The sequence below is a fragment of the Thunnus thynnus genome, chromosome 6, assembly GCF_963924715.1.
Source record: "Thunnus thynnus chromosome 6, fThuThy2.1, whole genome shotgun sequence".
In the NCBI taxonomy this organism is placed as follows: Eukaryota; Metazoa; Chordata; class Actinopteri; order Scombriformes; family Scombridae; genus Thunnus; species Thunnus thynnus.
In genome coordinates this window covers 14,792,112-14,815,124 of record NC_089522.1, presented here as the reverse complement: position 1 = coordinate 14,815,124, position 23,013 = coordinate 14,792,112, and the positions used below count along the sequence as shown (strand labels likewise).

General features: G+C 39.2%; 2 protein-coding genes across 3 annotated transcripts; both read left to right on the top strand.

Moving 5' to 3' along the window:
• Window positions 1-578: 578 nt before the first annotated feature.
• On the top strand, window positions 579-2,107 carry foxl2l (forkhead box L2-like). Its single transcript, XM_067593680.1, has one exon. It carries the CDS (start codon window positions 972-974, stop codon window positions 1,764-1,766), a length of 795 nt encoding a protein of 264 aa, XP_067449781.1. The 5' UTR covers window positions 579-971; the 3' UTR covers window positions 1,767-2,107.
• A 1,178-nt stretch (window positions 2,108-3,285) lies between these two features.
• Window positions 3,286-22,640, top strand: tmem201 (transmembrane protein 201). Of its 2 annotated transcripts, XM_067591969.1 has the most exons (11): window positions 3,286-3,506; window positions 4,149-4,269; window positions 4,359-4,553; window positions 4,656-4,835; window positions 6,469-6,827; window positions 6,933-7,133; window positions 11,504-11,727; window positions 13,395-13,442; window positions 13,557-13,865; window positions 14,621-14,743; window positions 20,199-22,640. In XM_067591969.1, exons 1-11 carry the CDS (start codon window positions 3,397-3,399, stop codon window positions 20,291-20,293), a joined length of 1,965 nt encoding a protein of 654 aa, XP_067448070.1. In that variant the 5' UTR covers window positions 3,286-3,396; the 3' UTR covers window positions 20,294-22,640. The 2 variants fall into 2 exon arrangements, with proteins under 2 accessions (XP_067448070.1, XP_067448071.1); XM_067591970.1 differs by lacking the exons at window positions 11,504-11,727; window positions 13,395-13,442; window positions 13,557-13,865; window positions 14,621-14,743; window positions 20,199-22,640 and having other exon boundaries at window positions 6,933-10,739.
• Window positions 22,641-23,013: the final 373 nt, after the last annotated feature.

Below are 23,013 nucleotides of genomic sequence, written 5' to 3'. Positions count from 1 at the left end.
CCAACTCAGTGAAATAGTGGCTCAGATGGTAATTGGTAACTGATGGGTTTGATTTGTTACTTTGTATAGGCTTGTTTGCAGGTGCAGATGCTCATCTGGGTGGAAACCCTGGCAAATGTAGCAATATGTTGAGGACGTGATCAGTTCACAGTGTCGAGGTGCCCATTGAACTCTGTCTCCAATGACAGAAATACACACATGACAATCTGTAGTTTCACTGTTTCAAGATTCCCCGTAACCACCCTTTACCTTGATTTGACCCTCTCTGGTGACTTTAAAATCCCTTTGAATTAATATGGGTCAAATCAGGCCTGGAACATCCTCTATGTGGAAAAATTTTTACCAGCTGTGCCAAAAATAGACTAATTTTAAAATATTTCCATTTTTGTATAATCTGGGAAAAGTAATAAAAAGTCAGGTTTAAAGAATGTCATTTAGGGTGTTTTTACTGCTTTAAAGTGTCAAAATGGGTCAAATTTAACCTGAACAGTAGGCTATGTGAACGTCAAATTTCTGTTTTTGTGGTGGCAAATCAAATTTCTAAATGTGAAATAATCCATTAAGTGCACACTTAGGCCTACACAAACTTAACGTAAACTGCTATGTTATAAACAAATGTGTGAAATCAACTCGGTCAAAGGACAGCAATGTGTCCATCTGTGAGTGACTTTTATTCACAAAATGTGTACATAAGCCAGTCTTTGATCGCCACGCTCCAAAGCGAGAATATTTGAAACTAGCTACAATACAGTCGTGTGACCCCTTCTTCAACCTAAACAGGGAGCACAGATGTCTCTTACAGTGGCATAAACAGTGTGAGAAACTCGGCGAGATGAAAGGCGCTGATCACCGCTGCGTCCTGTACCTGTGGGCGGAGTGTTTGCACCTGCGGACTCAATCTTAGCGCTGCCTTGCTTGGCGCAGATTGCAGCTCTTTTGCCCCAGCAGGACGCACAGCGGAGACGTGAGCCATGGATGCGGATGAGAAATCCCCCGCCGACCAGGGAGTGCAGCTCCTGGACATCAGCACCAACTCGCCCCCGTCTGAGCCCAGAGGTGCAGAGGAGACCGGCAACCCGGAGAAGCCGCCGTACTCCTACGTGGCTCTCATCGCCATGGCCATCAATGACAGCTATGACAAGAGACAAACTGTGAGCGGAATATACGATTACATCGTCTCCAAGTTCCCCTACTATGAGAAGAATAAGAAAGGCTGGCAAAACAGCATCAGGCACAATCTGTCTCTAAACGAGTGTTTCGTCAAGGTGCCCAGGGAGAGCGGAGGGGACAGGAAGGGCAACTACTGGATGCTGGATCCCGCTTTTGAGGATATGTTTGAGAAGGGGAACTACCGGCGGAGGAGGAGGGTGAGGAGACCCTACAGACCCCCCAGCGTGCCTTATCCGTCCGGGAACCCCGTGGACTATCCTGAGCCGCTCTACCTGCAGCCTTACGTGAGCAGCTCCTGGAGTCTGTGCCAGCCCAGCTCATCCCAGCCGACCGGATACCGAACAGCTCAGGTTATCACCCGCAGCGTCTCCCCGAGCCCCTACTGCCCGCCACCCCACTTCCACCACTCTCCCTACGGGGCTTATCGTCACCACCAGCAGCCCGTGCTGGTGCCCCACAATGGGTGTCCCTACGGCGGAGTGACCCAGCCGATGAGCCCCGACGCAGGCACCGTTTCCGTGGCGTGCAACTACCAGCAGTTCACCTCCTATGCGAGGCAAGCGGAGCTGCCATTCACTCAGTCATTTGGCCTGTAAGTTATTCAAACCAACGACAGCCAGTTCACAGACTGAGAGTTATGTTTCACCATTTCAGTTCGGCTGTCATTCGTTTGTCAGTCAAAAGTTAATTGATTGGCAGCTTGATAAGGTGTAAATTTGTTGGTTGTTGATTGATTGTTAAGTAAGCTGTTGGTTAACATTGTTTGAAAGGCTGAAGTTTCAAGAAGTCATTGCATTTGCTTCAGAAATGTCACCGATCAACTGTGAAACTGCAGGAAGACAGCTGAATTAAGTGTGAGCCTTATTGTATCCATCTTTTGTTGGAGAATTATTTTGTAACTAAATGAATTTACGTTTTTTATTTCTACTTTTTTTTTTTCGAGAAAAAATGATTTTCTTATTTTTCTTATTTTTTGAATATTTGTAACTGTATTATTTATTTCCTTTCTGTGGTTTTACCCAATCCTCTGAGCTGCTATGCAACAGTTGGTGACACTGAGAGAATGATCGGTTTTCTTATTCGATTATGAATGTTTACTTGATGTAAAATACATCACATTTGTTACAATAAAATGTTATTTTTGCATCAAATGCTTTGATTGATTGGTTTACTCCTTTACTATTCATTAGGCAATCTAGGCTATTGAATTCATTAGAGGCATTCTTTCACACCTCACATCTACATATAATATTACTTCTAATATTATACTAACTATAAGTTATGAGTCTATATTATTATTATGATTATTATTATCATCATCATTATTATCATTATTGTAGTAGTAGTCATAGTAAACAAAGGCTATAGCTACTTCTGTTTGAGTGTATGTACCTTTCCTAATTAAAGTTTTAGAGATATAGTGTGTAAGCTTCAATGATTGATTGTCCTATTAATTAATTTGCCTATTTATAGAGCGGACACAGTTTATCTTTCGAACTAATACTAGCTTTGTTGAAATTGTTAAAAAAAAAAAAAAAAATTAAATTTTTTTTTTTTTTTCCAAAGTCTTCCAACTCTGAATAGGATGATAACGAATCAATCACTTGTTTTTGTCATGACAGAAGTATGACATCTGACAGGATCAATAACTAATGGTACCTATTGGAGAAAGTAGCATAATTGAACTGGACAACATGTTAATTGAAAGACGGATTAACCCATTTTTTTCTAAAGTAAAGAGTTTGTTTTTTCTGCAAGAGACGTAACGTTTAGTATTAGGGTAGACGTAAGGCTACATGTGTTGGCTATTGACCTATCAGGGGTTTGAACGACGGGAGGGAAAACAAGACAGAAACTCCACATTCCAACACACATCGTACTTCCTGTCTGCTACACTGCGCGTGGCTTAAAATTCAACAAACTTGTAACTGATTCCAAATGTAACAAAGTCAATCGCCTAAAACACTCAGCACGTGGCCAAAAACGTTTAGACTCACGTAATAGTTTGCATATGATCAGTTTTAGTGAATGGTGCAGTCAACAACAAAGGATGAATCAATCATATTGGAACGCGTCCAGGCAGTGACGTGATTCCGCTTCCGTTACATGGGCGTGAACAAAAGGGGATCGCTTGCCGCGTGCCCCCTCGCGCCGCGTTTCGTGTTATAATAAAAACACTACATTTTGCTGTTTTTGTTTGCTAATTTGCTGCCAATTTCAGCAAAAATGCAGACGTTCAGCCATCTTCTGTTGGAATATCCTGAGATAATGTACACTGGAGTCGGCGCCACGGCGTTTGCCGCCGGCGGAGCGCTGATATACAAAATTGCTACCAGGTAAGTTCAAGGCTTTGCGGCATGTTTGTAGCGTGATTTACGTCCAAGTTGTTTCGAGTTAGCATGCTGGCTTCAAAATGTGCATGGCCGATTCAAAACTGTGACGTTCAACGAGTAATGTCGCTAACAAAAAATGTGCAAATGTATCTCCCGTTTCCAAAGAGTAGTCCAACTGTCAACGCTAGCTAGCGCTAACTTTGCTAGCTGTTTTGCTAACTAACTTAGTGCATGGTAGTTTTGTGACTCAAATGTTAAGATAAATCGTCATTTTACACAAGTTGAAACACAGATATTTTAGTTTTGATGACTTAAGAACTATTGTATCCTTGGAACGGAGTGTCATAATGTTATTAAATGTTGTCTTAACGTTATTACTAATCTGTGCATTAGCTAAATATCAACAGGGCTTCCCAAACTTTTGCCCGTCAAGGACTTTAACAGGACATGCTCGTAGTCTGTGCTCCAGTTATTTCACTGTATATAAGAAGAAGAGCCACATTTATGTAGTAATGATATCAATGCTCCCTCTGGAGCCACACCAAGGACTCATGTGCTCTCTGAATTCCACTTTAGGAAATGTTTGGACCTCAGACATGTGTCAGCAGGTTTGATTAACAGTGTCATGCTATATCTTACTTGCAGAAAGAAGCCGGTCAATGCCAATGTGAACTGCTGGTTCTGTAATCAGGATACAGTGGTACCCTATGGGAACAGGAACTGCTGGGACTGTCCCAACTGTGACCAGTACAACGGTTTCCAGGATGTAAGTTTGACAAGTATATGACCTGTTGATTATTGTCATTGTATGTCAAAAAGCTGTAGTGAATCTTTTTTTCTTTTTTTTTTAATCAGAATGGGGATTACAACAAACCCATCCCTGCTCAGTACATGGAGGATCTGAACCATGGGGTGTCTGGTAGTCTTCCTTCAGCTGTGCCACCTAACACACTGCAGTGGGTCAACTCTCAGATGCTGCTGTGCAAGAAGTGCAATAAGAACCAGTCTGCAAAGATCAAGCAGTTGGCCTCATTTATCCCAAGAGATGATGTATGTATTTTGCTCTTTTCCATTCACTGCAACACTCTCTTTTTTGATACCATGTCTGAAGTCTGTAAACATCGAATTTATTACTGTTCATTTCTTTTGTAGGAAAACTATGATGAGGAAATTGAGGCCTACAAGCACCACCTGGAGCAGACCTATAAGTTATGCCCGCCATGTCAGGCAGCAGTGGAGTACTACATCAAATACCAAAACCGCCAACTTCGAACCGTGCTCCTAAGCCATCACCTTCGACACACCCGGGATACTATCAAGGACTTCATAAAGGTCAGAGTAATCCAGAACCGTAGACTCTTGACAGACTGTCAATATATGAATGAAATTACATGAAACATAGCACTGAATCCCCCTCAGGCTTGATGGATAACCCTGTGCTGTGGTGAATGTCTAAATCAGATAATTATATCAAAGATATAACAACTTTTTGTGGCAGAAATGGTCTTATGTTGGAAAATTTACATGTACATAATCTGTACTGGAATTCTGTCACATAAGTTCACATGTGAACTCCGAATTGTGGAGAATCAAGTCCGGACATTTTCCGGATTTGCTCTTTCACACATGTAGCACAAAGCAGGATTGTCTGTCTGACGTGTTCTCACCTACTGGAAATACTGTTTGATTTAGTTGAGGGGTGTAGGAAGCAGGACATGACACAAAAAGTACACTGCGGTTGTAATTAAGTGTTTTTAAGTTTTTCAAGAAATAAAATGGCTTATATTTTCTCCCATTAGCGTTAGCTTCACAGCAGGGCGTTCAGGCTCAGTCAAAACAACACAGCATAGCTGGCCTGCTGCATAAATCCAACGCCAGCTGCATGTGTAAAATGGCAGCTGTGAATGAGAGGGTTGACAACTGGAACTCAGACCTCATATCTAAGTTTATGTTCTGCTTGTTCAACAGTTTGATAAATTGCTCGTGTCATCTCCCTTACTGGCAGATTTAGTTGCATTTACAGTTTTTATTGTAGTTGTAGCCCACTAGCTCCTGTGATTTCTCCGGAGAATTCACTGCTGTATGCACACATGGGCTCAAATGGACATTACATGGACTTTGTACTAGGGGGCTGTCAGGTTATAGTCCGTTTTAATGTCTGGTCCGACTAATTCGGACATTTGCATTCACACATACAGCTCCTCAGGGTAATGTCCAGATAACTTCAGGGTTGCAGTGCATGTGTGAAAGGGGCCATAGTTACTCCTTCACTGCTGCTCAGTATAACATGAACTGATGTTAATAGATCTTAATATGCTGATTGAGCTGATAATAAATAAAAGGAAAGGCCACTGTACCGTTTTATTAGAAAAGTTATACTCACATTTTTAAATGTCTCAGCCTCTAGTAAATTAAACATGCAGAATATCCAGCAGAGACCTAATCAAGCATCTATTTTATTTTCTTTTTTTTTGTTTGTTTTTTGTTTTTTTAAAATTTAAGTTTCCTCTCTAGCTTTGGAAACAGAAACTTCCTTAATTTGAACATTTATTTTAACGTTTATTTTGCATGGGTTATAATTACTAACTCAACTTTTTTTTTTTGCGAATGTGCTCAAAGCTGAACTGATAGTTCCATTGTTAGCACAGCCAATCGTCAACAAACAAACTTTTTTTAAAAGTCACCCAGCATTGTTCGGCCGAGTAAAGCTTTAACTTTTTGGGAAAAATGGCATTCTCTAGATGAAATTTGATGAATTTAATGTGTATATGGATGTTTTCCTCGGTGTATTTTTGCACAAAACAAGCTGTAATTTCAGGTTGAAAATGGTTGAAATGGGGGGAAAAAACATGAATCTGCCAGTTTTGCACACAGTTTCCTGTTAATAACATACAACATTTTAGAATTGGTCTTTGTGTGTGGAAATGTCAGAATCCACACTGAAAACATGTTCTCTTTCCTACAGAGCTCCTGTTCTGTGTCTGCTCCAATGGGGGTCATACTGCTACGAGCCCTCGCCTTCCTGATCTGTGCTTTCCTACTTTCCACATCTTTCTGTGGATTGACCGACCAGCAGGCTTCCTCTAGTGGCCAACAGATATTGACCGGAGGGGTCGTTCCTCCAAAACCCCTCAATGACTCCACACCCAACAACAAAAGCGACGAAAGCATGAATGTCTGGCAGAATCTGCTGGAGCTGCTCCCAGATATGGCCATAGAAAATGCTGAGCTGGTGTGGCAGTATGGAAAGGAGAACCAGATGGCTGTTGTCTCTGTTGGCCTGTTGACTTGTCTCTCTGCTATCTTCATAGCAGGACCTGTGAGGTAAGAATTCACACCTCTATTTTGGAACGGTGATCCCAGACTGTGAATTTAAGCATGAAACTTTTATATAGATTTCAATAATTCAATCTATTCCTGCATTTTCAGGTTGAGAAGAATTGATGCTGTGGCCTCTGTCCTGTGGTTCCTCATCCTATGCTTGCACCTGAGTGAGAGCTACTTCAATGTTGCCTCAAGCTGGATGGACACAGCCAAGCTCAGCATTACCTCCCTCTGTTGCCTAGTCAGCTTTGCCGCTGCTGTTGCAACTCGCAAACCCCAGGGTCTACGAAGAACCAGATATCGAAGGTCAGAACCTGAGCAGTGATGTTATAATTGTACTCATGACATGGGGTTGTGGAAATGGTCCTGTTTCCATGAAATATTTGATCTTTAGAAGCAGATCAAAGCACAGTCATCGATCTAAAGATGTTTCCGATTTCTGTTTTTAATTCTCCTAAAAAGAACAAAACATGAAGTTTTTTATTCACTGTCCTTTTTTTGTTTTTTTACTCCCAACTGCCCTCTTTTGCTGCCGTGTGTGAATGACTGTGGTTATGGCATGTGAACGGCAAACTATAAACATAGGATTAACTGTCCGGCCACACTTTTATAATGGATACAAAATACTAGCATTTAATATGTGACCGAATTCTGATTTGTTACCAATCTGCAGGGTAATCAAACACACCCTGCTCCCTTCATTATGTCACATCAAAACCTCGCCTGCAAACATAAATTCACGTTGGTCTAGATTCATCTGATGCATGTAAAATTTCAGGTTAACATTAGCAGTTAAGGGTATTGTTGAACAATAAGATGAATTCTTAGTCCCTCTGGTTGGTAACAGAATAGTGAATAATACGATTTTTTATTTTTTGATTGTATCAATGAGAGAAACTGACTAGAACAACCTCTTAGGAATTGGTCAGATTTGATCAATGTAGGTTTCTCAATAACTACTTATTACATGATTCCTAACTCTCAAGATGACCTTTAAGTACACTAAAGAATGGGATTTATAGGAAATTGTACCATGTTTATTTATTTATGACTGATTACATTGCTTATACTTTATTAACCAAAACAAATGTGTGATGACTTCTCTGACCTTCAGAGTTAAAACAAATGCAATAGACAAGTTAAAACCATATTGTGGGATTATAACAATGAAAACTTCACTAGTATTAAACTAAACTATAATCTACTCTGTACCGGGATGTTTTAAAGCGTTTTTGAATGTACTCATTTATAACAGTCTGGTGTTGCTGTTGGTTGAAAATCATTTACTAACTACAGCTCATTGCATGAAATACTAATATGTAAAGACACCGCGGGCCCTACTGAAGAACACAACATCAGTGCTGAAGAAACCGATCAGTTCTCAAGTCGAAGCTGGAGGATTTCTGCGTCTGATGTGTGGTTACGTTTGTAGGGAAGTGGCTGTGTTGCATTCTCATCCTTACAGCCTCTGCGTATAAATTCTGCATATTTTAATCATTAGTTGTAACTAACATTTTTTCTTTTTATTGAAGCAGTGTTAAAACGCGTTAGTTCGCAGTCACGAGTTCATCAATATTTCCCCAAAGTCCGTCATTACTCCCAAACCGTTTGCTGCTTCTCTCCCGTCCTCGTTGTCGTAATCTGGTGCTTGTGATATCCGGTTGGATCACACTTTCCTTCTTGACTGTAAGACAATACACCCTGCAAAACACTTTGCATTTTATAATGTTAGTGTTTGTGTGATGTTTTTGTTACTTTCTGCTGTGCCAATAGCTGATGATTTAAAACGGTGCCTCTAGGTGAATACCTGTCAGCTACTTAGCTTGTCTTGGCATTTGCTCAAAGTAATCATGCCTTACTAGTGGTTTGGTGACCTTGTTGTATCAGTGCTGGAACATACAAACATACATGAAGTGTTCACCCCCTGCAACTGAATATAGTCATGCAAGAAATGTTTCGAGTCTAATGCAGAACTGCAAGCAAACTGCTCCGCTGAGTCAAAGAATCAAATTTTTATGACACAATGTGTCATTTAAGTTTTACTTTACAAGTTGCCCTTTTGCAACATTAATCACTACAAACTCATCAGTATTAGAAATACTGGTCTTGCACGGTTTAAACAGGGTAGGTTTCTATTTATTTTTTCTATCCGAAGATTCTGTTGTTCCAACTGAGATGTTGGACCGCCATGTTTTTAATATTCTGTTTGAATAAAACTTTGTGCTAATTTAAAAAATTTAAATGCTGCATTATCAGTTGCAGCTAGAGAATTAATTTCATTATCCCGTCTCCTACTGATTCATAGTATTATCACTGCTACACAATAATATTAAACTTTCCTTTATCAGCGTTCTAACATGTCGATGGATTAAACACACTGATAGACGTACTAGTTCCATGCGCTAACATTTCACCTTTCCCTTGGTACAGTATCTGTTAACCTCTGTTTTCAATTATAAATGCTTCAGTAGGAGGGATATTTATTCAACAGTAATTTGTATTACAAACCAAAAGTACTGAAATAACAGCTGTAGTGTTTGTAGACTGTATTTGGTGGGTAGAGTACTGTAACTATAGGGTTTAAATTGCATGTTGTGCTGTCCTGTAGATGGAGTTATGTTCTCAAACCAGAGCTTTAAATAGTGAAATTCTGTTGCTAGATGGAAAATGTTTAAGATGCAGTTTGTAAAGTTTTTGAGGAAACTGACTCTGTTTAACTTCTCATACAGAGTAATACCCAAGTTTTGTAGCTGAGATACTGTGCTATGCAGTACTGTAGCCTGATAAAACAGTATAATAACGCTGAGTCACTTCCTTTTTTTTTAACCTTTCATAAACTGCATCATATGACAAGTTGCATCTTAAACTCTTGACAAGATAATATTTCAGCTATATATATTTTACATCTATTTGCATATGTAAGGTATAATGCTGAAATGATTAGTCAGTTAGTCAATCACAAGAAAATTAATTGGCAACTATTTTCATTACCCAATCCTCTGATCGTTTCAGTCATTTAAGCAAAAATGCCAAACGTGCTGCTTCTAGTTTGTTGTTCAGACCAAACATGAGATTAGACGACGTCACTTTGGGCTCTGGCAAGTTATTATGGCCATAGACTGTTGATGCATCAAGTAAACAATTAGAATAATCAGTAATGACAATAATTGTTGCAGCTATAGTATGGTACAACTTAAAGTATTATCTTTGCCAGTTTTCCATGCTGTACAAAAAGTTTTGTGTTCACTATAGACCCGCCCAGTATGTGTTTGTTGTGTTATATCTACATAATGTGTAGCTTGAATATGTATCTACCTTTTTTATAAGCTGTATGACTGTTAACCTTAATTTGTGTCAAGCATTTAACTATAGAAGCACTACATTCAAACATTTAAGCTGCCAGATGCAGCTGCAACATTATGAGTGCCACAAACATATTTTGTGTTTTTAGTCATAGCTATAGAACTACCTTTTTACTATGAAGTGAATGTTAATTTTTTTAATAGCACTGTAACTATTGATATCCAGAATGTAGCTAACAAATGTGATAATGTTTTTAGCAATTTGTGTTGCAGAAACACCAAAAGACCCAGTACTTCAAAAAAAACCCAATAGATATTCTTCCAAATCTTGCTAATTTTTACACAATTAAGCAATAGTTTGCAATCCCAAACTATAGTATAAATAAGCTAATCAAATACATCTCAATATTATGACTTTATGTTTATATATTCTGTAGCAGCCTCAAATGTAGTTCCGTCCATGTTGAAAGGTTTCCTGCAATATACCCAATTAAATTGTGTTTGGGGTGTTTAGATCCTTGAAATTGGGTGTCATGCTTTTAATGTCAGGCTCCTGTTTTGAAAGGGTTGTTTGCTGTATATGGAATATAATAAACAGCTGATGAAAGGATATGCCTTGTTGTTTGTTTTGTTTTTGTTTTTGTTTTTTTTTTCATCCACACAAAGACACTGTCTGTCCACTTTTTGAAATGGTACCATAGTTACACACAGTACCAGTCAAAAGTTTGGACACACCTTCCCACTTAAATGAGAAACTTTTGACTGGTACTGAACATAGAATTGGACTTAAAGGAAAAAAATGTCAGTTTAATGACGATCAAGAGTGCTGCAATTGTTTTTGTGTGTGTGTGTGTGTGTGTGTGTGTGTTATGATTAAGGTTGATTGCCACTGAATAGGAACTACTTTGAATCGTAACACGTACGGGCCACTGACTGTGTGTTGAGGAAATGTGAAAGAACTAAGTTGTATTGCTGGGCAGCATTTCTCTTAGAGCTTTTGTTCTGAAGGCACTTGCTGCGTGTTGCCCGACAGCTGCAGCAGCATGTCAGTGGCGCCATAAATACACTGCTTACACTAAGTGGTTGTCAGAGCAGTATGTTACAATGATTATACACTGATTGACTGCCAAGGCGGCACTGCTTGTAGTACTTATAAAACTCAGTGGTTATTTTTTTAATGTCAAGAATGTTGGATGTTTACATCTGGAATAGATGTATCACATCTACAGACAAAAATAACAAATTGAAAATTCAGTGGCGTTACAGAACTATTTATAATGTTCTTTGCAGAGTCTGCGTCCAACAGTATATTTTTGCACAAAACAATATGGTAGACATTACGACAGAAGACATTATGATGCCTTTGTGTTGCAGATACCTTCCTGGCAGCCCTGCGGTCCCGCCCTTCAGCAGCCAATCTCCTTCGTTCTCCCCTGGCATGGCAGACACTTTCATCCCCACTCCGCCCCCTAACATCTCCAAGCTCATCAACCGCCAAAAGAGGAGTCCCCGTGAGCGCAAGGTCTCCCCCTCCTCTCTGCTCGAGCGTCTCAGTAGAGCCCTGAGCCTTGGCACCGTCCCCTCCTTCGCCTCGACAGGTAACATTAAAATGATTTCATTCATCTTGAGTTCACAGATGAAACACAAGTCATCTGATATTGGTCGATCTTGCTTTGCCTTTTGGCGTAATCTGAAGATGCATGTGATTAGATTAAGAGCCCAAGTCATTTACTTGTCTCATTACTCAAAACATTTGCAGAAGATAATTGACATGGTAGTTAAAATGTATTTTTCAAGCGGCTGGTCACTCCCCACAAAGCCAACGGGGGCAAATGTATTTGGCCTACTTGTGTCTACAGTTCTTGTCTCCCAAAGCTACTCAGACATGTTTGATCTTGAGTTTCTCCTTGCTGTGTACAGCCTTGAATACAGACAAGATTTATAATTGATTAGATTCAGTAGCTTTACTTTCAGTTTCTGCTGCTTGTCAAATAATTGGGTCACAACCCTGTTTCCAAACAGGGCAAAGACTTTCTAGAAAAGATGTCTGAAGCACTGTCGTTTTTATGCAGAGGTGTTTTTTTAAATTTTGTTTTAAACACATAATTTAACATTTTACAATTTTTAAGTTATCAGTGCTCTCTTAAGGCAAAACTATAATAGAGACAGAGTTTCTAGGTGACCTCAGATATAACTTCGGCATTTCTGTACTGCAACAACTTTTACTTATCAGTCCACATACACACTGATTCCATTATATCCGCAATAAGCTGATATTCCAGCCTGACCTATTCATCCTCCGTTTTGCATATAGTATGATGACCTTGCATAAGAATATGCATTTAACTAATAATGAATATGTATGTATTACGAAAATATGACCCAAGTAGAGGGTTGATTGGCCTTATTCCATCTAAAGCCGCATTTATCAATTTTTACCACTAGGGGGCTGAAAACATCAGAACAACCTGACAAAGAGACCACCACCACATATCTCATTACTTCTACCTGCACTTGAGTAACCTGATTACAGTTGATTTTCTCCAGTAAGCTGATTTCTTAAATGCCATGTAAATGAGAAACCTTGTTACTCGTTTACAAGTATGCACACGCATAACAGACTGCAGAGAGGGAAAGCACAGTCGAGCTGCTGGATGAAAGGAGAGAGATGATTACACGGAGCGGTGCGTCCTCGTATTTAAAATAATTCCATCCTAAACTGAGACAGTCTGTCTGCCTTTTCTCTCCTCTCACTGCACTGTTAGTCTGCTCTGACATTCACACACCACAAATAGAAGTTAGAAAGCAGCATCTACTATATTAGTTAAAAAACGTAAACCATGGTTGACCAAAATGACCTGCTGCATGCGTACACGGATTTACAGTAACTTTTTCAGGTTACTACATGTGTATGTAAACATGCTATCAGATTACCCACATAATGACACATGGCCTGACATGTTTGTACAAAGTTGTCTACTTTTAGGTCTATCAGACACAGACCAACATTAGCTTTTATTCAGACCGTCAGAGTTTCTTACTCATGGAAATGTCACACAGCAGGTCAACTATACAGAAACTGTGTGTTGTAAAGCCAAAACGAAGAATTAAAAAATCTGCAGAGTTGTGTTTTCTTTGATATTGGCACTGTGAATAATCTTTTTTGCATTAACATGAAAAACACTGATTAATGTAGGGGAAAGAAAGCCCTGGTTCATGGTGGTGATGAATGGTGTGATTACATATGTATTTGTCTTGATTTCAGATTCTGGTTACCTGTTTAGCGGAAGCAGACCAGCCTCCCCGTCCTCAGGTATCAAAACTCCTTTTTGATTATTTTGTGATCTCCACTAAATCCTATATCATGAAAAATCCTTAACAATTTCAAAGCACTTGATTTGACATTTCTCACTGCTTTTTGGCACAGACTACTTTTCACTGAAGTCAGTGAGCCGCCCATCATCCCCAGCCCCCTCTCCACCTCCCTCAGTATCTGGTTCGGCTAGTGCTAGTTCCAGTTCCGGTTCTGCCAGACAACGCCGCCCTCTCATCAGCCCTGCTCGACTCAACATCAGTGGCAGGAAACTCCGACTTTTCTCAACTGAGGCCGAAGCCACGCTCATGTCTCCACCTGTGTCGCCATGTTTTCACATGTCCTCCTCACATGTAGAGCAAACTTCCTCCATTTACAGCGGCTGCTATTCACCTTCGATATCACCCTTCCAGATCCAACAAGGTACGTAAAGCAGAGGTTAAACGGTTCTGAGTAAAATGTTTGTTGAAGGGGGGTTTGTAGCGACATGCATTGTCTATCTCTACCACCAGAGTACATTAAAGTAAAGCATTTTCAATTTCTACAAGTGGTGGCTCTAAGAGTAAAATGGCTATGTCTATTAAACCCAAAGTCAGTTATTTCAAATGATCACAAAGTTTAAAAATTGAGTGATATAAAAAAAAAAAATTCATAAAAATCCTAAATTTAGTATTTAAGGGACTGTACAGTTGTTACTTGGTGGGAGGTGAGTTGAAAAAGGACGAAGGTATTTAATTTTATAATTTTTATCTTTGTTGAAGGAAGGGTAGGCTGACTTTGTGAGAGCAAGGAGGGTCTTAAATTATTTCAGCCTTCTCTTGGTGGATTTATTGTGTTAAAAAAAAATAGAGGACCATGGGAAATAAAGGTATCACATGCTGCTATTTATTCTTCTGATCAATGAAATCAATCATGTCGACTGTGGCTATTTACAGTTTCAATATGATCAAATCTGCGTGCACGTTTTCTTCAATCCACAAACCGATCCTAATAAACCTCATTCAGCTTTTTTCACTGTCAAAAGGAGGGTCCAACAAAAATGTAAATAAGGCTGGGGAGGGTTATACCTTTTAAATCAAATGTAAAATTCAGCTCTGTCTCCCCATCACAATTGTTTTCTTACTGTTCCTAATAACTTCATGTTTCAATGTTTGTATCTTTTTCTTCATGTATTGCAGATTTGAATTCCATATTAAGAGATGGTGTGAGTGAGAAGGAGAAGCAAAGCAGCTCCTCAGAGTCCTCCGCTTGTTTGGTTGGTACTACAACACAGGAGTCAGAGACCCCCCCTTCTCCAAAAGGTAAGCAGTCTAGTTTAAACATAGCAGGGACACGTCAATCTGCTTGAAATCCCATTTGATTTTTTGTTTTATAACAACTTCATGATGTTTCTTGGCCTTTTAAAATAGAGTTGAAATCCCAGTCTGCTTTACAGTTTCTAATAGGGCTGGGCAATATGGCCAAAAAATAAAATCTTGATTATTTTTTTCCATCTTTGGGTCGATTCTCGATTTGAATCAATTTTTGTTTGCCTGCAAAATGCAGTATTGAAACATATTTTTAAACAGTTAACATGCTCTGAGTCCTTTTTAAATGCCAGCAAACTCCCAAGTGGTCTATCATACCTTTTACTTGAGTGGCTTCCGTCTAGCAACTCTACCATCAAGGCCTGATTGATGGAGTGCTGCTGGTCGTCCTTCCGGCAGGATGATGGACATTGGCTACGGCAACTCATGCAAATATAAACACATCAGAAACAAAAGAACAGATGCATTTTACAGTTTCAAAAATCAAATAAAGTTACAGGTAATGCACCCATCAAGTATAATAACTTTAGAGGAAACAGGACAGATTGAACTGTTAAGTGTGTGAATCCAAAATGCCTTTGCGGAGCGGTGAGTCATTGCTCTGGGAGAGTGTGAGAATTTTTCTATTCCCCGAAACTTCAATGACGCTGCAGAGCCGTGGTTGGTCTGTGCATAGTGATGTACAATAGCGTTATCTGCATTTTATTTTCATAAGTCTTTAAAGGTCATAACAAAAATAAATGACTTGCAAGCGTTAGTAATCTTACTGAGCCTCTATTACAATATGTTGACTTCTTCATAAAGACGTTTGTCTCAAGTTTCCCTTTTTTTATCTTGGGGACACAGTTGATAAAACTTAACACTATCAGTTCAAAAGTTCAAATGTGAACTAGATTATAATCTGGTAACTCTAGATGTGCAGAGCCTGAACGCATCCAAAATTCAGGAAATAGGTCTTGACGCTCTCTCTCTCATTACCTCAACAAACGTCCAGATGGGATTTTGCCTTCAAATAAATTCTTATTAACACTGTCAGAAATTTCTCTCACATTTAACTTTTCCAAGTATCTGTATCCATATTACTTGTAATCTTGTGGCACAGCTATGGACAGTGGCAGATACGACAACTGCTTTATTGGCGATGGCCATGTTCACAACACGCTTCATGCGCAACAACACCACATCCTGTTACTTCTTCCCAATACCAGATAACATGTATACTCTCATGCAGGCAGTCATTTGAGCAACTGAATATAATGCAACCAGTACAAAATATTGTAAACGTACATATCTATAAATGCATATTAATACGTGGAACTTAACAAACTCCCTCTTTCCCCCCCAAAAAAGCATTTATTCCCAGTCCTGTGCTGAAGCCTTGAGACTTCCTTTTTTGTAAACAGAAAATACAACAAAAAAATAAGACAACACTGCATATTTCAATAGGCCTCCTGTATTCAGTTCCTTTTTACGTGACTTAGAAGACTGACTTTGTTAATCAAGTTTCTATCATTCACTCACGTCATTCACTAAATGCCTCAACTAACTGGAGAGCTAATGCCCCCATTTTGGTAAGGCAAGTTGTTCTTCTGAGTTGTGCCACAGGACTCGTTCAACCTTTTGAATTTAGATAAATTCTTTGTTGCTGCTCATTTCCAGACAGAATCTTTTCTCAATGACTGACTTTGTGTATCAACCAGTGAATTATTTTATTATTTTTATTATTAATTTAGGTTATTGGTGTAGCATGTTCAAACAGCATCACCGGTAGTCATTTCACAAGAGCGTAACCAGAAAGATTGCACTATCAATTTCATGACATGGCCAGTGTTTCACCATCAAGTGTGGTCCGTACAGTTCTCTTGACTCTTTGCCTGACAAGAGAGGGGTGAGAACTCAAGTGCCCCCATCTGAAATATTTTAAAATGAGACTTTGCTGAATACAATCATCAGAGCACTCTCTGCCCAAGTGTTACAAGTTCAGAACTACCTTCTTGGACTTATGTTTGCACACTATTGTGTTTGATTCATGAATAGTCTGTGCTGTTGCATCTTCATGCTTTTCATGCTTTGACAGTTGAACCTTTTCCTCCTTACAGAGATGAGTCTTGTACAGCTTGTAAAGGATCCGTATGGGCTGCATATGCTGAATGTATTTGCACTTTCTGTCAAAGGTCACAGAGTCTGTCCCCACATCATAGAAGTTGTCATGCACCTCATGTTTAACTTTGAATGTAGGTCTAACATGAGGTGTTTCAAGAAGGGTTGAGTCAAGAGCAACCAGACTTGTAGATTCTTGAACACGGTTCACATCTCATACAAAAGGCTTCTTTTAGTTCTGACTAGCAACAGAACCACGCTCAGCCCAGATGCAAGACCAGTTTGACCTCTGCTCGAACACCACCTATTTCAAATACGAGGGCTTTTACAGAAAATTGCATGACTGTGCCATGGGTTAACCAGTGTTTCCCATTGTGGCTAACCTCTACATGGAGGAAGTAGCCAGAGCCCTGACCTCCATAGAGGGAACAGCACCTAACCACCGGTTCATATACGTGGACAACACATGGGTCAAAATGAAACTCAGGAAGTGAAAGCCTTCTCAGAACACATCAACTGGACCGCAACATCAAGATCACACGAGGACATCAGGAGCACTGAAGAGAACAGAGCAGGAGCCTTTGAGTATACAGGAAACGCACATGAACCAGTACTTCCTCTCTGACTCTCACCGCCCACTGGAACACAAACTGGGCTAGGCTGACAATGTGCCTACAAGCACCGAGACCAAGGAGAACACCTTGAGAAAGCCTTAAAAACTTGTGGCTACCCTAACTGTACTTATGTAAAAATGGCAACAATATCCCGTAAGAACACCAAAACTGCAGGCGGAGAAGAACAGAACAAACGCAACAACGTTGTTCATGCATGGACGGTGAATCTTAGAAACTCAGGAGGAGCTTCAAAAAGCATCACATCCCTATTTGTCAAACCCAGGCCAGTATCACACTGAGACAGAAGTTAGTCCACCCTACCACACACCCAAATACAAGTGGAGCAATTTAGCGTAGTCCAATGCAACGAGGCATGTGCAGGCCTATACATGGAGGAAACAAACAACTGCTAGACAATGCCTGGGACGCCCTACTAGTTTATTAGAACTTGGTCAAAACTGAAGAACCTTTTTTGGATCAGAGGCGAAATGTCTTCTTCAGTCTTCGAGTCCAGTTGCCCTTGACTCAACTCTTTTTTGATATACATGACCTGGTAGAATCTTCAGACATAGAGATGAGGTTTTACTGTTATGGAGAAAATTTGTGTGCCCCACTACATAAAGTCATTCACATGACAGGCAAGTATCCCAGTTAGTGTGCAGTCCTGATGTTGCCAGCAGCAACTCAGCATAATTTCCTTTAATCTGTTGTACCAGCATAGTGAAGCATCTGCCAGACCATAGACACTTTTTGAGCTCCATAATCTTCCTTCACTGTCAGCCCAGGAAAAGTAAATGTCACATGATTTATCCATTCCCCAAAGAAATGCAGATTTTATATCCATAGAATAATGTGTCCACAGTCTTTTGACAAATCACTACCTCAAGTAGCTAAAGACACTCTGTAGCACATTCAAGTGAGTCCTTTTTCAGCTCTGACACTTAAAACTCCTCAAAACCTCCAGCTACAGTTCAGTGAGTGTCTGTTTTGAAGGTGCACACCCATCTGGTAGAAATGCACTTCTGTCTCTCATCCCTAACTTAAACACTCACCAACTAACTCATGTTTTTTCATCAGTTCCCTGCCCTGCACCACTGAATCTCTGTATTTGTGTGTTGCTCTGTTTCCTTCTGCATTCTCAGCTCATTTCTTCTGTTCCCTGTTATTGTCAGCAGTCTCCTGTCCTTGCTGAATGTCCTCTATCCATGTCTGACAAACATCCTGATTCATTACAAATCCTGTTCCTTTCCACTCACTCGTTGTGCACTTTGTCTCCCATTTCATATTTCTGATGTGACGGAGTTTCCGCAGTGCTTTCCATAATCTCTCTGAACACTCTGCTTCTGTAAAAGTAGTAATTCAGTTCATTCAATATTGATGTAAACCCACTAAAATTAAAGCTGAGACTTGGCACTTTAATGTAATATCTATTACTTTATTTCAAATTGAATGTCCTGAAGCACAGAGCCTGATGAACAAAAATGTAACTGTCCAAATACTTAAAGCCTGGACAGTATCTTTATGTTGTGCATCATTAAGATAGGTTAGCTTACAGCACAACAGTGAGCTATTCTAACGTTTGAGGGTTACCAATATAATTAATTTTTTTCATCTTTAGTGTCACCTGTTCTAGAGTTTATACAGATTAAGATTAGAAGATGAAAAGGTCATTTTACCTGGTTCTATGAAGCCTACGGTCCGACTTGAATCACCTGGCTAACAGCTTGCTAACTGTTGATTGTCATACGATTGAACAACCTACCCAAGCGCATTAGCTGTAGAGGCTCCGGTAAACCACCTAACACTGTCTCCTGGTTGCCAAATCAATCAGGTTTTTTCTGCTGTGGATGCTGTACACAATGTTCAAACCCATCAGACACCAAATACCAAAAGAATACACCATAGTCTTTTCTTAAACTGCAGCAGCACACATGTTATCTACATGTAGAAATGTCCCTGTGGTCTGGTGTATTTAACTGCATAAAACACGGATTATGTTATTGCACGACATCATGCACAGGTTACCATGGTTCTGCATCATCATTTAAAAGTCTGGAGAATAGAAAAAATCCCACCCTCTCCTAGAGCTGTGACATAATCAACTCACTGCTCTGAAGAGGCATTTTGGATTCACACATTTAACAGCTGAGTCTTTGTTTCCTCTTAAGTCACCTTTAGTATATCTGATGGATGCATTACTTGTACTTGCACTTGGACATTGGAAATGGCAACTCGCACCCTTCGATCCGTCATCCAGTAGATCTGAAATCCAGTTCAGCTAACTATCCAATGACGGTAGCACACCTATTCTAGGTGGACTATATGTATTTACCTTATCTTTGTCCGTTTTGATGCTGATGAAGACACAGTAGTGTCTAAACATTGCACATCTATCAGTTTGCTTCAGTCCTTTTTTCCTCTGTATTTAATATGGATTTGTGATGTTTGGCTGATACCTGACCCTCTTTTTAAGATCAGTGTCAGAGCGGCCAGTGCCTATTTTTTTTTTTAAAAGTCTGTTTGAGGCATTCTGTGTTTGCTCAAAATACACTGGTCTCAAATTAAACCGCCATGGTTTTAGGAAATGTATCTAAAATGGTCCGAGACAGTGAATATATTGGCTGACTAACAAAACTACGAAAGATTTACACAAAATGGAAAACCTTCACGCTACATTGATGCTGCTGTATGATGATTCTCATTAAATTAATTTGCTTTCTCTCTGACATCCTCAGGTTTTTACAAGCGACTTTTGTGGTCGGGGATTTTATTAGCGAGCCTTAGTGCCAACCTGTTCTTCGCCTGCCTCTGTATGTACAACTGGATGTGAGCTGTTGATGGGTTCGCTGCTGTTCTCTTGTGACCTTCAGAGTGAGTCAGCCTCTGGTTGTCGTTCCCGTAGACCTGCAGGTCAATCAGCAACGTCAGAAAACATCTTGTTGGCTGGTGCTTGGTGAAAATACAGATGATGGTTTTTGTGGTCAGATCTTGTTAGTCTTTTGTTATGTCACTCCACCTCTTACATGAACACAGGTGCAGGAGTATTTCATTTAAAAGGCTCAGTTCTTTGTACTGATGCCTGATGGCATTTTAAAAACCATGCTGTGAAATGTGCAATAACATGCACTGTTCAGTCAATGCTGCTTGAACACAGTCATGTCTTACTTATACTGATTGTGACCTCTTCCAGCTGAATTAATATTCTGGTTCTCTACAATTGCCAAAATCTAAAAAGCATTAAGCAGCTCATTGTAGAGATGTTGTACAGATTTTCACTTTTGTGAAGTCGTCATTTCACAGCACTGGTATTTGCCATTGTCTTTGTTTGTTTGTTGAGCTGAGAAAGAGTGTCGAGCTCTATCCCAGTGTTTTCTAATACGGTTTACAGTCAACATTTGTAATATTATGGTCATTTATAACTCCTAACAAAGTGGCGTGTTAGTCATTCACTACAGAAATGGTTCTTTCACCAAACATTTCACCTTCTATAGACATCCTGTTCACATCAGCAGGGTTGGAAATTAACAGGGGCTCGGGGCAAAATGGCCCCCAAAAATGTAAAATTGCCCTTGGAATCGGGCTGACGGGGAGGTTTTAAATGCCCTCGTAAAACGAACGGTCAACAGTTTAACTCCTCACTGAGCTGTGAACTCATTCATACAGGACGTTCTTAGAGACATCCTGTTCACAAGTTAGTTTATAAAGGGGCAAAACTTTAAATGTTCACAATCCAAAAATGTTCTCATCTATAAAAAGAAATCATGTTTCCGTTTGCATGATCATTTGCATAAGGCAGCAAAATGATCAGTAGAAGTTTCACTCCTCACTCAGCTGTGAACTGATTCATACAAGATATTCACTCCAATGTTTGCTGATATGATTTACAGTCATCATCTGTAATATGATGGTTATTTATAACTCCTACCAAAGTGACGCAGGTCACAATCATTCACTACAGAAATATTTCTCTTTTCAAACATCTTGTTCACAGGCTGGTTTTTAAGTGGCAAAACTCCTAAAAAGGTCAAGTGCAATAACAAGAAAATGTTAGTTCTAATCTATTAAAATCATGTTTACATGAACATGATTTCAGCATATTTCCTGAAGGCAGCACAGTAATCAGGCAGAGGTTTTACTTCTCACTGAGCTGTGAACTAAGTTAAACAAGACATTTTGTGTTTGTCTACATATAGAATTGTAATGATTTTTGCACCTGGTTTTCTGAATTGTATTTTCAGTTTTTTGTTTGGTTGTGTTGTATTTTGAATATGTGACTTGCACTTGTTCTATTAGAAATGAAGAGCACAGATGTTTTGATTATTGTGTGTATGTTGAACAAATGATTTACAAAAGGTTGTAAATTTTGGGCATGTTTAAGATGTGTATATAAACAGGTTACAGTTCATGCCTTTCATGCAGAAAGCAGATGTAGTCAGACTTTGTTTTGTTTTATTTCCACATGAAATTTATTGTGGTGTAAAATGACCACCTTAATTTTTGTGAGGATTTTTTTTCTTGAGCAATTACTGAGTTTATGTGATTTTTCTCACATAAGACACTTATGCAAATTTAATTTTGTGCTCATTTAAAGTGCATTTGTCAATTTGTTTGGAAGAGTGTATTTTGAGCCGAAGTGTTAAAAAAAAAGAACTAAAACAAAAAAAAACTAAAAATTAAGTTTCTGGGAAAACTAAAAGTTGCTACTGAAAATAAATCTAAATGACTGGGAATTGTCTAATGTTTAGAAATTGAGTGTAACCTTTCAACATAGTGTATTCAGACTTGTGCATTTGTGCTTGATGTGTAAAATGACGTGTGTGCATTTCTTCTCAGAAGAAGGTGTAATCATTGAAAGGTTATGAAATGTAAATGTTGTATTTCAGCCATGCTGAAATTTTCATTTCAAGAAGAAATTAATTTATTTTTGAATTTGTATTTAATGTAAATGAAAGTTTTTCTCGACTTTACGTCACTTACGTTGAATCAAAGGTCGTGTGTTTAGACTCTTTGAGAAGTGGTATGAATTTATGTTCTGTGTAATATTTTCACTAATGGTTTGAAGGGTTGTTACTCCACTGTGTTGAGCAATGCAAATGTTTGGTCTGTGTGATTGTAAGAAACAACATTGGCTTGTTTTATCTAGACCCATACTTTTTTAATAAAGTATTTTTTCCTAATTTGTTTTGTGTAATGAGTTGAATATTTAATCTCCATCAACTACAGAATCTATCATTTCTATAACATGTAAATACAGATTGATGCTCTGCAACCTTTGATAAACGCGCCCCCTTCTGGCACCACGAGCACATCAGCATCCCTCCCTCTCTAGATTTTTTTTTTTTTTTTTTTTTTTTTTTTTAGGTTTGACTCTGAGAACATTTCAAGCTGAAGGCTGTTTTATTGAACTGAAATATTTCCACACTGAGTTTACACTGAAGCCTTGAGGGAAGTCATGTCTAAAATGTTGCCATAGCAATGAGAGACTGAATTTGACAGTGGATGAGCGGAGCAAATGTAAGTACATTACTCACCGAGCAGTCAAGGACGAAG

Bases quoted from the DNA above. Each gene is read 5' to 3' on its own strand.
- tmem201 (XM_067591969.1), top strand. From the start codon at position 3,397: ATGCAGACGTTCAGCCATCTTCTGTTGGAATATCCTGAGATAATGTAC. The intron at 11,728-13,394 runs GTAACATTAAAA...TCTTGATTTCAG, and splicing joins CCCCTCCTTCGCCTCGACAG to ATTCTGGTTACCTGTTTAGC. The intron at 13,866-14,620 runs GTACGTAAAGCA...CATGTATTGCAG, and splicing joins ACCCTTCCAGATCCAACAAG to ATTTGAATTCCATATTAAGA.
- foxl2l (XM_067593680.1), top strand. From the start codon at position 972: ATGGATGCGGATGAGAAATCCCCCGCCGACCAGGGAGTGCAGCTCCTG.